This window comes from Eucyclogobius newberryi, unplaced genomic scaffold (genome assembly GCF_026437365.1).
Source record: "Eucyclogobius newberryi isolate DKJ021-1_F unplaced genomic scaffold, fEucNew1.0.hap1 SCAF_3, whole genome shotgun sequence".
Classification (NCBI taxonomy): Eukaryota; Metazoa; Chordata; class Actinopteri; order Gobiiformes; family Gobiidae; genus Eucyclogobius; species Eucyclogobius newberryi.
Window position 1 is genome coordinate 36,921,759 of NW_027315945.1, and position 16,172 is coordinate 36,937,930.

General features: G+C 46.5%; 1 protein-coding gene across 4 annotated transcripts in view; it reads left to right on the forward strand.

Annotated features, from left to right (window-relative positions):
- Window positions 1-16,172, forward strand: part of grik2 (glutamate receptor, ionotropic, kainate 2) — a 472,281-nt gene that overhangs the window by 229,385 nt on the left and 226,724 nt on the right. For all 4 annotated transcript variants that reach the window (XM_072460039.1, XM_072460040.1, XM_072460041.1 and 1 more), the window contains exons 4-5: window positions 2,596-2,777; window positions 12,781-12,834. In XM_072460039.1, the coding sequence (XP_072316140.1) occupies window positions 2,596-2,777; window positions 12,781-12,834 (236 nt within the window). The remainder of the gene's footprint in view (window positions 1-2,595; window positions 2,778-12,780; window positions 12,835-16,172) is intronic.

Consider the following 16,172-nt stretch of genomic DNA (forward strand, 5'->3'; position numbering starts at 1 on the left):
GCGACACACCTGGTCCAGATCAGACAGCCTCCTGCAGGGGGCGACACACCTGGTCCAGAGCAGACGGGGCCTCCTGCAGGGGGCGACACACCTGGTCCAGAGCAGACGGGGCCTCCTGCAGGAGGCGACACACCTGGTCCAGAGCAGACGGGGCCTCCTGCAGGGGGCGACACTCCTGGTCCAGAGCAGACGGGGCCTCCTGCAGGGGGCGACACACCTGGTCCAGAGCAGACAGCCTCCTGCAGGGGGCGACACACCTGGTCCAGAGCAGACGGGGCCTCCTGCAGGGGGCGACACACCTGGTCCAGAGCAGACGGGGCCTCCTGCAGGGGGCGACACTCCTGGTCCAGAGCAGACGGGGCCTCCTGCAGGGGGCGACACACCTGGTCCAGAGCAGACAGCCTCCTGCAGGGGGCGACACTCCTGGTCCAGAGCAGACGGGGCCTCCTGCAGGGGGCGACACTCCAGGTCCAGAGCAGACGGGGCCTCCTGCAGGGGGCGACACTCCAGGTCCAGAGCAGACAGCCTCCTGCAGGGGGCGACACACCTGGTCCAGAGCAGACGGGGCCTCCTGCAGGGGGCGACACACCTGGTCCAGAGTAGACGGGGCCTCCTGCAGGGGGCGACACACCTGGTCCAGAGCAGACGGGGCCTCCTGCAGGGGGCGACACTCCTGGTCCAGAGCAGACAGGGCCTCCTGCAGGGGGCGACACTCCAGGTCCAGAGCAGACGGGGCCTCCTGCAGGGGGCGACACTCCTGGTCCAGAGCAGACGGGGCCTCCTGCAGGGGGCGACACTCCTGATCCAGAGCAGACGGGGCCTCCTGCAGGGGGCGACACACCTGGTCCAGAGCAGACGGGGCCTCCTGCAGGGGGCGACACTCCTGGTCCAGAGCAGACGGAGCCTCCTGCAGGGGGCGACACGCCTGGTCCAGAGCAGACAGCCTCCTGCAGGAGGCGACACACCTGGTCCAGAGCAGACAGCCTCCTGCAGGGGGCGACACTCCAGGTCCAGAGCAGACAGCCTCCTGCAGGGGGCGACACTCCAGGTCCAGAGCAGACGGGGCCTCCTGCAGGGGGCGACACACCTGCTCCAGAGCAGACGGGGCCTCCTGCAGGGGGCGACACTCCAGGTCCAGAGCAGACGGGGCCTCCTGCAGGGGGCGACACTCCAGGTCCAGAGCAGACGGGGCCTCCTGCAGGGGGCGACACTCCTGGTCCAGAGCAGAGAGCCTCCTGCAGGGGTCGACACTCCTAGTCCAGAGCAGACGGGGCCTCCTGCAGGGGGCGACACACCTGGTCCAGAGCAGACAGCCTCCTGCAGGGGGCGACACACCTGGTCCAGAGCAGACGGGGCCTCCTGCAGGGGGCGACACACCTGGTCCAGAGCAGACGGGGCCTCCTGCAGGAGGCGACACACCTGGTCCAGAGCAGACGGGGCCTCCTGCAGGGGGCGACACTCCTGGTCCAGAGCAGACGGGGCCTCCTGCAGGGGGCGACACACCTGGTCCAGAGCAGACAGCCTCCTGCAGGGGGCGACACACCTGGTCCAGAGCAGACGGGGCCTCCTGCAGGGGGCGACACTCCAGGTCCAGAGCAGACGGGGCCTCCTGCAGGGGGCGACACACCTGGTCCAGAGCAGACAGCCTCCTGCAGGGGGCGACACTCCAGGTCAAGAGCAGACGGGGCCTCCTGCAGGGGGCGACACACCTGGTCCAGAGCAGACAGCCTCCTGCAGGGGGCGACACACCTGGTCCAGAGCAGACGGGGCCTCCTGCAGGGGGCGACACACCTGGTCCAGAGCAGACGGGGCCTCCTGCAGGGGGCGACACTCCTGGTCCAGAGCAGACGGGGCCTCCTGCAGGGGGCGACACACCTGGTCCAGAGCAGACAGCCTCCTGCAGGGGGCGACACTCCAGGTCCAGAGCAGACGGGGCCTCCTGCAGGGGGCGACACTCCAGGTCCAGAGCAGACAGCCTCCTGCAGGGGGCGACACTCCAGGTCCAGAGCAGACGGTGCCTCCTGCAGGGGGCGACACACCTGGTCCAGAGCAGACGGGGCCTCCTGCAGGGGGCGACACTCCAGGTCCAGAGCAGACGGGGCCTCCTGCAGGGGGCGACACACCTGGTCCAGAGCAGACGGGGCCTCCTGCAGGGGGCGACACACCTGGTCCAGAGCAGACGGGGCCTCCTGCAGGGGGCGACACTCCAGGTCCAGAGCAGACGGGGCCTCCTGCAGGGGGCGACACACCTGGTCCAGAGCAGACGGGGCCTCCTGCAGGGGGCGACACTCCAGGTCCAGAGCAGACGGTGCCTCCTGCAGGGGGCGACACACCTGGTCCAGAGCAGACGGGGCCTCCTGCAGGGGGCGACACTCCAGGTCCAGAGCAGACGGGGCCTCCTGCAGGGGGCGACACTCCAGGTCCAGGCCCTTACAGTTCATCAGTAGGTTTCCTCCGGGTGCTCTGGTTCAAATAGAAACGTATAGAATAGGCTCCTCCCTCTGGGGCCTGGGACTTTCCTGGTTAAATAAAGGTCACTCCTGGTTAAATAAAGGTCACTCATACATATTCTGATCTGTCTCCTCTTCTTCCCAGGGCTGATCCGGCTCCAGGAGCTCATCAAGGCCCCGTCGCGGTACAACATCCGGCTGAAGATTCGACAGCTCCCGACCGACACCAAAGACGCCAAACCTCTGCTCAAGGAGATGAAGCGAGGAAAGGAGTTCCACATCATCTTCGACTGCGGGCACGAGATGGCGGCCGGGATCCTCAGACAGGTTCGTGCCACAGGGTCCTGAAAACTGTCCAAAAGCAGAAGGACAGTGAGGGTGCTGTTGCCGTGGCGAACGTACGCACAGAGATGTATTCTGCTCCGGAAACTGTTGGATTCAATGGGTCAGTTATCCGTCTGAAACGATCTGTGCTGCCGTTTTGCAAAAGAGATGTTTCATATCAATGGGACTTTCCTGGTTACATAAAGGTGAAATAAAAAAAAAAAAAACCTCTTACATCATATAAGACATTTCCCATCTCTTTCCGATTGCTTCTTTGTTGTGATAAATCATTCCAAAAGGCTTTTTCGACACATACGCTTGTTTTTTATGGGTTAACATGAGGAAAAGTCGACATAACTGAGCCTTTTGAGCATGAAAACACTTCTATCACAAACACTCCTAATATTGTGATTTTCAGGGAGATTTTGACTCATCTCTCGTAAGTGTTTTATTTTTCTCTCGTTGTCAGTAACGAATAATTCTGCAGTTTTATTCTACGCACAACACCGTACTATTTTCTCATTTTAAGTGGAGTTGACCCGCTCAGAAGATAAACGCACCAAATGATATTAAACATATAAAACGGCACATTTCTTTAACATTGTAGTTCAGCTTCATTCAGACTAGTTTCATTAACACTTTTTTCCACAAGCTTGTCGCAGATATCTGCCCGCTTGAATTAGCATGTTGGGGTAAGCTAGCTTTCGTTCATCTCCCTCTGCCGCCAGTAGATGGAGCGCAAACACCAAATCTCGACGAGGGAACGCCCGACTCATAGAAAGTACTGTGTGGTTTTCAGTGCATTGTTTTACATTTTAAACATGAGAAAAGCAAAGGTCAAGAGCGTGTTTAGAGGCCAATAACACGACTAATATTACGTGTCCTGACAGTCTTTTCGTCCGCGCTCTGTCATGTTTCCTCAGCACTTCACCAGTTTGCGGAGCAGCAGTGAATGGGGCGTTTACGCTCACTAATCCTCTCTACATGTCACTTTAAAGGACCCGTCGCTTCATTACGTTAAAGTCATATTTATTTGCCAGCCCACCCGGTCTCGTTTGCATCAGTCCGCGCTAATCCCAGCGGAGTTAATTTAGCTTGATGTGGTCACGGCTCCCGCGCAAATGCCACGCTTATTTAGAGAAAAGATTTAGAGTATGAGCCGGTCGGAAAACCTGCTTTCCATCCCCCGGAGGAGCTGTCAACGCAATCCATCCCATTAGCCCGAGTTTCTCCCGCTCGACGCGCAAGAGAACGTAGAAGAAGAGGCCGCAGAACGCCGGCGTCGCAGGGTGTTAGCGCGTTAGCGGCGATTAAAGGACGTGCGGGGTCAGGAGAGGGCCGGCCCCGGTGCCCAGGAGGAGTGAGGGGGACCGGTGTGAATGTGGGGCCCGTCTGGGAGAGAGGGACGCATGAGCCATGTTTCCACTGGTACGATTTGGGGCCGATTACCATATTGCCTGGACTATAAATCGCACCGAAGTATAAGTCGTATTTTTGGGGGAAATTTATTCGACAAAATCCAAGACCAAGAACAGACATTTCATCTTGAAATGCAGTTTAAAATAATAACAGATGAGAGAACATGGTGAATAGGTGTACGTATGCTAACGCTAACACCTTCAGCTACATGAGGCACAGACAGAACTGTGGTAAGTGTCTGGTATGTTAACGTAACATATGAACAGTTATTCAGATAACTATAGCATAAAGAACATGCTAACAAGTTTACCAAAGCATCAGTTTTACCCCAAATCACTAAATCCATTGAATTCTTCTTCCTCTGTGTCACTTCTAAACAATTCCACAAACTCCAGAGGTAGAGGAAGTGCAGATTCTTCTTCTGCGTCGCTTAGAGCCTAGAGCGCCCTCTTGTGGTTGAGAAAATAACGAATAATATCACGTATAAGTCGCACCACGGCCAAAACTATGAAAAAAGATGCGACTTATAGTCCAGAAGATACGGTAGTTAAACCTAGAACCGTCGTGCGACCAAAGACGAACTGCGCTCTTACACTTTTTCAGTTACTTCAGTCCCAGTTTCATCGCGCAGTGGTCGACGTGGGACTGCAAACCCTCAAATGAACTGCGCAGGTTCAAGGGTCCAAATTTGTCCCGGTACATTTAAGCTGAGGAGGAGCGACGCGCCCGAGCGAGATGATTCCATAAGACAGAGCGTTGACTCAGGTGAAAATAATGCACCTCACATTATCCAAGCGCAATGCATTATACATAAAGATGTTAAAGCGCTGTAGAGGTGCAGAGGAGGGACATGAACGCAGGGAAGAAGCTGACAATGAACCAGAGGTAGTTTCATTTTTCATTCTAGCTTCAGCCACGTCTCACAGCGCCACAAACATGGAGTTACTTCAATAACTTGTTGTGATTTGACCCAGAGCCAGAGAAGTGAGTTAAAGTAAGTTAGAGACAACTTTGAAGCTGTTGTCAGTGTTTGTTTCATGCCCAGTAATCATTATTTTTATTCCGTATGGTTGTATCATTGGAGGGACAATAATGACCCGAGAAACTTAAAAAAAAGGTGTTTTTCAAATTTATTTTTTTCACCATTTAATAATACACAAAATAGAAAAAAAAGGGAAACACGACCAGAGAGCAATAAAATAATAATAATGCAAAAAATAAAAAAAATAATAATAATGCAAAAAATACTGATAATAATAAAAATACTATTAATACAAATTCATAATAAAATAAAATGAAAAATAATAATAATAATAAAAATGAAAAAATAATAATACATAATAATAATAATAAATATAGCCACAAGCGGCAATGATCGGCCCTCGCCACGCCGCCGCCACGCCGCAAGAGGAGGGGGCTTTAACGCGCCCCAATTGTCCTTTTATTACATCTACTGCTGAATCTGTGACGCTGTCACATCTTCTCCCCTTTGTTTTAACATCAAAAAGCAATTTTATTTTGAATTCTTGGCAAAATGTGCGGCTTTGCTGCACAGACACCGTGACTCTTTGAATAAAAATGTGGATAACTTTTGATGGTCCACCCCTGAAGATGAGTCTCACCAAATTTCAGGTAATAGGGCTAAAGCCCTGGGAGGAGTTGGTGAAAGTCTAAAGTGTAAACATGTTCTGGCGATTTCCCCATTGGAATAACATGGGAGGTTTTGGTCATCGTTACGGCAAAGCCATAACAATTATGACATGGGTCTCATTGACTTTTTTGATGGGGATGCCAAAATTGAGTTGTGTGTCAAATTTCATATAATTTCGCAAAACTAAATATTTAACCTCCATATAAAATCTGTAGGGGGCGCTGTGACTCCAAATTAATTTATTTCACTTCAAGTAGGTTTAGGGCAAAGAGTTTAACAACTGATTCTAATTTGACGCAATTCGGACTTTATCTGCGCAAACGGCAGAAATGTTAAATTTGGGAGATTTCTGAAATTCTTGCTACAGTTTGCGGCTTCGCCGCACAGAGACCGTGACAGGTATCAATGTAATTTGGATAACTTTTGATGTCCCACTCCTCAGTAGAATTTTCACCAAATTTCAGCTTTTTAGGGCCAACGCCCTGGGAGGAGTTCGTACGACGTTTGGAAAAACTCCGAAGTCATGTTTAGCCATTTTTGAAGCAATATGGCCGACATTAGGTTGGGCGAACGGCGTTGCCGTAATAATATTTTTTAATTCTCTTGTCACCATCTACCTCTGCGCCAAATTTCATGATTCTACGATCAGATTTTTTTTGGGTCATTTCCCATCTCTCATTGCATTTTTGGTACATTTGGGGGCGCTGACGCGCCAATTTTTTAAATTTTAGAAAAAGTAAATAACCAGAATGTAGAGAGGGGGGTTGGTCCCGAGAAGAAGAAGAAGAAGAAGAAGAAGAAGAAGAAGAAGAAGAAGAAGAAGAAGAAGAAGAAGAAGAAGAAGAAGAAGAAGAAGAAGAAGAAGAAGAAGAAGAAGAAGAAGAAGAAGAAGAAGAAGAAGAAGAAGAAGAAGAAGAAGAAGAAGGAAAGAAAGAATAATATTCCGATGCGAAAACAATGTTTCCCATTTTTCAAATATCATAAACTATAAATTTTCGGAAAGCGCTCGCGCCTTCCTACCTTGCCTTCCTACCCCCTGGTCACTGACGGGTACTTTTGTTAATTTTGAGTGGGCTCCGCCCACTTTGTGTTTTTGGCCCCCTATACAGTAATAATGTTCAATTTTTGCATTACATGCTTATGTGCACGGAACATGCAAGAGATGGGGAACGTATTCGTGAGGTACTTAGCGCAAATGAGTGCTTTATCATCCCAATTTAAAGTGCTCTTTTAGTGCGTACTTTTGCACGGGCTTCGCCCGTTTACAACGGTAAAGTTCCATTTTTCTACTACTAATTAGTATGCACGGGGCGTGCGTGAGTGAAGGAGTGCGTTAGTGAGTGTTTGGAAGTGGGCGAGCGCTTCGCGCTCGATTTCGTGCGCACTACGTGCGCACTTTCGCAGCCGTGCTTTGCACGGCCTTACGAGATTAATAGGCCTCTCGCCAGCTTGTGGCGCTCGGGCCTAATAATAATGGCACAATAAAATAATGGCACAACATGACCAACATCTGTCCCATTTTGCCCAAAGTTGATAAAATTTGGAGGACCTTTGAGTTTGTTGTAATTCAGGAGGTAAAAGTCGATCACATGACTGATTGGCTACAAACACACTGTATCATCCTTACACTTTACCTGAGATCCACAGTTAACACTTGCAGCATCTTTACACTCTTATAACAACAGTATTTTCCCCGACATAACTCTTTCATTTTAAACTCCTGAGTCCCAGCTCGGTCGTTTCCCGTCCCTCTCAGTCATGTGTTATTAAAATGTGTCCGTAATGAGAAAGACTATGAGCCCATCTGCATCGGGGGCCCCTCGTGAAGGATTGGAGCTCGGGCAGGACCGGGGCTCGCGCTGGGTTTAATCAGTGTTGAGCGGGCGATTTCACGGGAAGGTCGCGGATTGCAGTCGTTTATATTGTCCCGGAGACGACCTGATAATGGGGCCAATCGCAGCGGCTCGGTACGGGACATCTGCCCAGAGCAAAAACCTCACTGTGGACGGCGTAAGTCGGTCAGCAGGACGCGTCGCTCTAGTGTAGGTTTGCTCTTTGAACGCGTGTTATTCAAATACCAAAAACGTCCAGTGTAATTCCCATTTGGTCCAGGAGTGGTCCACAGACTTTTCACATGTAACAGTACCAAGAACTAAGTCTCTCTAATCCTCCAGTCCCTATTAAGTCAGAGGAACCGTTACTAGTCACTACGTTTGCATGAAAGCCAAGTCAAATTTAAACCCAATTTTCATTTTCAGTCTGTTATATACGTACGATAGCTGTTTTTATTAGCCACTATAGCCAAACCATGTTAGTGCTAGTGCTATACCGCACACAAGAGTGGTCCGACCGGTTTGTGGGCAAAGATAAGGTGACAAGATGTCCCTATTTATTGGACAGTCCCAGTTTTGAGCCCCGTGTCCCATGTCCCAGCAGATGTTTCCAAAAACCATTGATTTGTCCTAGTTTTATACAAGGCGTGTCCCAGCTGTCCCGGTTTTTGACAACTTTGCGACGTGCCAACAGTAAAGAGAGGAATATATTGTTGTTTCTGTTGCCAGACTAGAGAAATCTGACAGTGAAAGAGGCATGAATGAGCCGAGTGCATACAAATGTACTGGATTACCTGCATTTTTTACAGTTTAGATATTACTGCCCATGCATCCCCTTTTTAAATGTGAAAATCTGGTCACCCTAGGCAAAGATGACTTGAGTTTGGTTATTTAGTCCCGTCAAACGTAGTGTGCGACAGTGGCTGAAAGATCGTCTCGCTGGATTTAACGTTAGCATGTTTAGCGTTGTGCGTTTAAATGCGATGTACCTGATCTTTACCGTCTCAAAACATGAACTTTGCAGCGGTTTACGTGTTTCACTCACTTACCTTATGACTTTTGAGCATCCGAAATATTTCATGCGATGAGTTTAAAACCTCTTTTCACAACTCTTACGGTGAAGCTAAGCGACATTAGCATGCTAACGGCGCACTTCCTGCTTTGTGGAGAAAAAATAACAATCTATATTTAGATGGTGAGAATGCTCTGTGGTCTCATTTTCACCTGAATAGAAGCTTTTACAAAACATCTGTAATGGGGAAAAACAGATTCTACTTTAGGACATGCAAAAAATCAGATGTCAGGTATTTACGATTTTCTCATTATGACTTTATTTGGTCTATTTATACCTTTTGTGCATATAAATTAGTTTTACACCAATCGAGCAGGTATGTGCAGAGGAAAGTTGAAAAAATATCTGTAGAACAATGTCAGTAAGTAAGTAAGTAAGTAAGTAAGTAAATTTTATTTATATAGCACCTTTCACAGACAGAAGTCACTAAGTGCTTCACAAAACACAGAATAAAACGATAAAAACACAAAAAATGTACAGTGAACAATACATATACAACGATATACAGTAAAATCAGTCCGTAAAACAAGTGCATTTAAAAGGCCTGACTAAATAAAAAGGTTTTAATCTGACCCTTAAAAGCAGTAACTGAGTCCAGTGACCGTAAGGAGAACGGAAGATCGTTCCAGAGTCTGGGGGCAACAGCCTGGAAGGATCTGTCTCCTCTGGTCCGAAAACGGGTGCGAGGAACCAACAACAGTTTCTGGTCCAAGGACCTTAGTGAGCGAGAGGGAGCGTACGGTTTAATCAGATCGATAATGTACGATGGGACCTGACCATGTAAAGCTCTGTTATGAAGTGACATCACACCACGGACACTCATTCCAGTCGAAGTTTATGCAGAATTTGCTCAAAGAAACTATTATTTCTTGGCTCTCTAAACATTAATTTAACAAAATAAAGTCGCTCTTATATATTTTCATTTGTCAAAAAAAAAAAAAGAAAAATTCTGCTGGTGTGATGTCATCAATAGTGTGATGTCATCAATTACAAACAGGAAGTGAAAATATAAACCTAAAAAATGAGCTATTCTGTGATAACGTTTCTAGAATTTTTAGCAAAATTCAAAATACATTTATCATAACTTCATTTTAGTTCAACGAGTCGTCCGACCTGTAGGGGGCGCGTCGGAGAACATGTAATATTTCCCGCCCTTTGTTCTCCGTCTGTTGCGCACAAAAAACATTCAACACATTCCACAAACAATTAAAGTCAATTATTACCGCAGGCAGTCGTCATTATTCTCACTCTTTAAGAATTGTAATTTTGGAGCGACTGCGTCAGGGGAATTTCTCGTGTGGAGCAATAAAGTTTGTCGAGGTGTGAGAGTTAATTATTTCCGAACAAAGGCAGCGTTGCACATGTCAAAAAAAAGTCCCCAGAACTCTGCCCGAGTCCCTATAGTTCCTACGCTGCGTCAAAGTGGATCAAACGGGGACATTTCAAACAAGAAAACGTCGCTTAAAATGGCACTAATTTATTTGGGTTTCTAGGAGGAGGACCCGGAACCTTCTCCGTCTCCATGGAGATGTTTTCGTTTTGCCAAGAATGTTCTTCAAAGTGGCGTAAAACTGTTCAATCTTCACGGAAACGAGCAGAAGTCTACACTAAAACACGTACCGTTCGGGCAATGAAATCACACAAAGGAACAACGATGAACAAAGAAGATGAGAGACGTTGTATTTCCCTCATGGACGCTTCAAGGCGATAAAAGTCCACGTTGCCACTTGTTGCGTGAGTTGGAGTTAGCGTGAACTTCAGCCCTCGGGACGATCTCACACAGAGGATTAGCGAGGTTAGCCTGGTTTGGCGCTAACAGGCTTCTCCTGCCGTCGCCCCAGTAACGTGTGAACTGTGCCCGGGACGTTACACAAATAATTACAGTCTGAAAATAGACTACTCTCTCTCGCTCTCCGCCACCCAGACCTGTTTATTCTGGGACTCTCAAAGGTCACCTGCCGCGTCTCCGCACTGCGCCCAATATATGCGCCATATTAACCTACTTTTGGGACTAATGGCGTCCGCGTGGGCCGCAGTGGAAGTTCAGTTGGTAATTGACAGGTGCATATTATGCTAAGAACACATTATAGTATCTTTCCATCATCAAAAAAACATACGATGAGTTGTATTTAGCTTCGTTCGGGCTTTTTTTCATCGTCCTGTTTGCGAGTTTCTTTGCGTTCGAGCCTTACAAAAATACTGGGTTTCAAATTTCCCAGATTTCTGACATCGTCAAAATTGTTGGTGCTTTTAAATGTTCTTTTTGTGAAAGTCTTTTTATTGTGTAATGAAAATGTGTGTTGCTGTTGTGTCTGTACTTTGCCAGAGGTTACTCATGAAAAAGAAGTCTCGATCTGTCCATACACTGAGTTTTATTATTATTATATTGTATTTTTAACGTTGTAAAGCACATTGAATTGAACTTTGTATGAATTATTCTCTATAAATAAATTTGATTGATTGATTGATTGATCTCAATGGGTTAAATGAAGGTTAATACAAAAAAAAAAAAAAATAATAATAATAATAAAAGGTAGAGCTCTGAGGTCACCGTGCGTTTATTTTTAAGTGCGCAAATCAAGCTAGCTTTTGTTTATTTCCCCATGGTAAGGTAGAAAGTCATATAGTCCTAAAATAAAGTCATACAGAATTTATTTTAGGTTTTATAACATGACATGTCACAATAAAGACGCTCAAGAGCATGTTTAAATGACAATACGGCTAATGCATGAAATGTGTCCTTTAATATAGTGATGATTTAATAAAGTCGAAGGGAATGTAGAGTACAATGTCATTATTGAGCACGTTTCCCCGCCTCGCGCCACTCATAATGCGTTATTTATGTTTGTTGTCGCGTCCCTGAACATCGAGTGTGGAGACGCGGCGCTATATTTATGGCGTTAATCTAAACGTGTGAAACGCCCTGGTTCTTGGCTCCGATTCGATTGTTGGATCTGTCGCGTGAGGAAGGTGCAAAAAACACCATCAACGTTTTTCAATCACGCCGGCCACATGCCGCCGCCGCACGCCGCACCGCCGCCACACGCCGCCGCACCGCCGCCGCACCGCCGTCGCCCCTTTAATGCGCCGTAATGAAGACAGAAAGAGTTTGGACCGGAATGCAAGTCGAAACGAAGCCAAAATCCGCTCATGTAAAGACGCTCTAAACAACCAGGAAGTACAGTTATAAACCACTTTTTCTTTTCAGCAAAATTGTCATTATATTTATCTTAACTGCGTCTGAGTTCGACGGGCGGTCCAACCTGCCCCGAAAACTTTTTCTTAGGTTTATTTTTTAGATTTTTTGTTTTTAGGTTTATTTTTTAGAATTTTTTTAGGTTTATTTCTTAGATTTTTTTTAGGTTTATTTTTTAGATTTTTTTAGGTTTATTTTTTAGATTTTTATAAGGTTTATTTTTTAGAATTTTTTTAGGTTCATTTTTTAGATTTTTTTTAGGTTTATTTTTTAGATTTTTTTTTAGGTTTATTTTTTAGATTTTTATAAGGTTTATTTTTAATTATTTTTTAGGTTTATTTTTTTGATTTTTTTTAGGTTTATTTTTGAAGATTTTTTTTAAGGTTTATTTTTTAGATTTTTTTTAGGTTTATTTTTTTAGATTTTTTTTTAAGGTTTATTTTTTAGAATTTTTTTAGGTTTATTTTTTAGATTTTTATAAGGTTTATTTTTTAGATTTTTTTTAGGTTTATTTTTTAGATTTTTTTTTTAAGGTTTATTTTTTAGAATTTTTTTAGGTTTATTTCTTACTTCCTGGTTGTCATCACGATAGGCTAATCCAATCTAATATCAGCGTTTTAAAAAAATTGACAAATAGAAATATATAAGAGCGACTTTATTTAGTCGAGTCAACGTTTAAAGGGTCAAAAAACATTGTATATTTTGTGTTCATTTTAAGCGGGTCAAAATCCGGTACTTTAGTGACACTTTCTTTCTCCGACCACGCCCGCCTCGCTTTGTGTTCTCCTCCCGAGCAGAAAGTACTCATAATCCTCTCATAACTCTTGTGTCCTCAGGCGCTGGCGATGGGCATGATGACCGAGTACTATCACTACATCTTCACCACGCTGGTAAGTACTGCCCGGGCACCCACCCCCTTCCCCCTGCCCCCGCCCCCTTCATCGCCAGACATCTTTCTTCAATCTTCATCCCCATTTTTCCAAGCTCTCGTATTGCGTCCAGTGTTTTTTGTTTTTTTTCTCCGCGCGGCCCGGAAAATAATGGCTATTTTTGTGTGTGTTTGTTTTTCTTCCGTTCAATCGCGGCTCCCATTTTCGCTGAGATTTGGTTCGGGGGCCCGATTCATCTTGCCTCGCAATGTCAGGGCCCATTTGCTGACACGCCACTCTCACTTCTGGGGCTCATTCGATTTCTCTTCTCTTCAAGTCTAATTTTGTTTTCTTGCACGACGCTCGGGAGCGCGCACACACCGCGAACCACCAGTTTTATCTTCAGCTGGAGCCACGGCGACACGGGATGACCTCCATATTCTGTCAGATTGTGGATTTGTGGACTGGGTTTATGGTTGATAATACGTCTGCTGGGCCTGACTCATAAACCTGGAGGAAGAAAAAGAAAAGGAGCGTGAACCAAATCCTATGACGGAGACTAAGGGACATTCATAATGAGAAACAAGCGGGCACTTTGAGACTAAAGTTGTAGTTTTACGGGAATAAAGTTGTAGTCAAAATAAAGACTACAAAGACTAAAATAAATTTTCCAAATTTAAAGTCGACGTTTAAACGTTTAATGTTCCATTTCAAAGTTACTAAACCAGGTCTAAAACAGGTCTAAACCAGGACTAAACCAGGACTAACCCAGGACTAAACCAGGTCTAAACCAGGACTGAACCAGGTCTAAACCAGGACTAAACCAGGACTAAACCAGGACTAAACCAGGTCTAAACCAGGACTGAACCAGGTCTAAACCAGGACTAAACCAGGACTAAACCAGGACTGAACCAGGACTGAACCAGGACTAAACCAGGACTAAACCAGGACTAAACTAGGACTAAACCAGGACTAAACCAGGACTAAACCAGGACTAAACAAGGACTAAACCAGGACTGAACCAGGACTAAACCAGGACTAAACCAGGACTGAACCAGGACTGAACCAGGACTAAACCAGGACTAAACCAGGACTAAACTAGGACTAAACCAGGACTAAACCAGGACTAAACCAGGACTAAACTAGGACTAAACCAGGACTAAACCAGGACTAAACTAGGACTAAACCAGGACTAAACCAGGACTAAACTAGGACTAAACCAGGACTAAACCAGGACTAAACCAGGACTAAACTAGGACTAAACCAGGACTAAACCAGGACTAAACTAGGACTAAACCAGGACTAAACCAGGACTAAACCAGGACTAAACTAGGACTAAACCAGGACTAAACCAGGACTAAACTAGGACTAAACCAGGACTAAACCAGGACTACACCAGGACTAAACCAGGGCTAAACCAGGACTAAACCAGGACTGAACCAGAACTGAACCAGGACTAAACCAGGACTAAACCAGGACTAAACTAGGACTAAACCAGGACTAAACCAGGGCTAAACCAGGACTAAACCAGGACTGAACCAGAACTGAACCAGGACTAAACCAGGACTAAACCAGGACTAAACCAGGGCTAAACCAGGACTAAACCAGGACTGAACCAGAACTGAACCAGGACTAAACCAGGACTAAACCAGGACTAAACCAGGGCTAAACCAGGACTAAACCAGGACTACACCAGGACTAAACCAGGACTGAACCAGAACTGAACCAGGACTAAACCAGGGCTAAACCAGGACTAAACCAGGACTGAACCAGAACTGAACCAGGACTAAACCAGGACTAAACCAGGGCTAAACCAGGACTAAACCAGGACTGAACCAGAACTGAACCAGGACTACACCAGGACTAAACCAGGGCTAAACCAGGACTAAACCAGGACTGAACCAGAACTGAACCAGGACTAAACCAGGACTAAACCAGGACTAAACTAGGACTAAACCAGGACTAAAACAGGTCTAAACCAGGTCTAAACCAGGACTAAATAAGAATACTGCTATTGGAGTCTTTTCTGCTTTTAAAAACAGCCCTTTCAGTCCAAACTCGACAAACATTTGAACATTTCCTCAGCCTCACCTCAGGTCACGGCAGAATCTTTTCTCTGAAGTGTTTTATGTCTGGATCAAACGCCTCCTCCTCCTCCTCCTCCTCCTCCTCCTCCTCCTCCACCTCCTCCTCCTCCTCCTCCTCCTCCTCCTCCTCCTCCTCCTCCTCCTCTTCCTCCTCCTCTTCTTCCTCTTCTTCCTCCTCCTCCTCCTCCTCCTCCACCTCCTCCTCCTCCTCCTCCTCCTCCTCTTCCTCTTCCTCCTCCTCTTCTTCCTCTTCTTCCTCTTCCTCCTCCTCTTCCTCTTCCTCTACTTCCTCTTCTTCCTCCTCGTCCTCCTCCTCCTTCTTCTTTCCCTCCTCTTCTCTGCTTTAACATCCTCCTCGTCTGAAATGAAATCCTTCTTCTTTTTCATGGCTCGTGTTTCTCATCAGAGCCTCGGAGCCATGTTTGTGGTTTGAAATGAATTGTCTAAACTCACGTCTTTTAACGCCGATAATCAAATGTTCCTTTGGAGCTGGAGACGAGTGTTTACAACTGCGCCAGGAACAGCACTTTGATCAAGCATCACACACACAATCTAAAAATGTACTTTAGATCCACATTGAGAACGATTAAGGCGTTAAATGTAATAATTTGATAAAGATATATTCTGTAGAAATTCAAATTTTATTTATATAATTTTTTTTTGTTCAGTTATGCTCTAGAAATTCAAATAAATCTCTTACATTTTCTTCTGAATTTTATTTACCGTATTATACTGACTATAAGATATACTTTTTTAAACAAAAAATAAAAAATAAAATAATTGAAATGTCCCTCGGGGTGTCCTTTGGGGGGTGCTTCGGGAGTACGGGGTCCGGGGCCCTTTGCTCAGGGCTGTCCGGTCCCTGTATGACCGGAGCAGGAGCTGTGTTCGCATTGCCGGCAGTAAGTCAGACCTGTTCCCAGTGCATGTTGGACTCGGCCAGGGCTGCCCTTTGTCACCGGTTCTGTTCATAATTTTTATGGACAGAATTTCTAGGCGCAGTCAGGGGTCGGAGGGTGTGGTCAGGGGTCGGAGGGTGTCCGGTTTGGGGACCACAGGATTCCATCTCTGCTGTTTGCAGACGATGTTGTCCTGATGGCTCCATCAAACCCGGACCTGCAACATGCACTGGGACGGTTTGCAGCCGAGTGTGAAGCGGCTGGGATGAGAATCAGCACCTCCAAATCCGAGGCCATGGTTCTCGACCGGAAAAAGGTGGCTTGCCCTCTCCAGGTGGGTGGGGTGTCCTTGCCCCAAGTGGAGGAGTTAAAG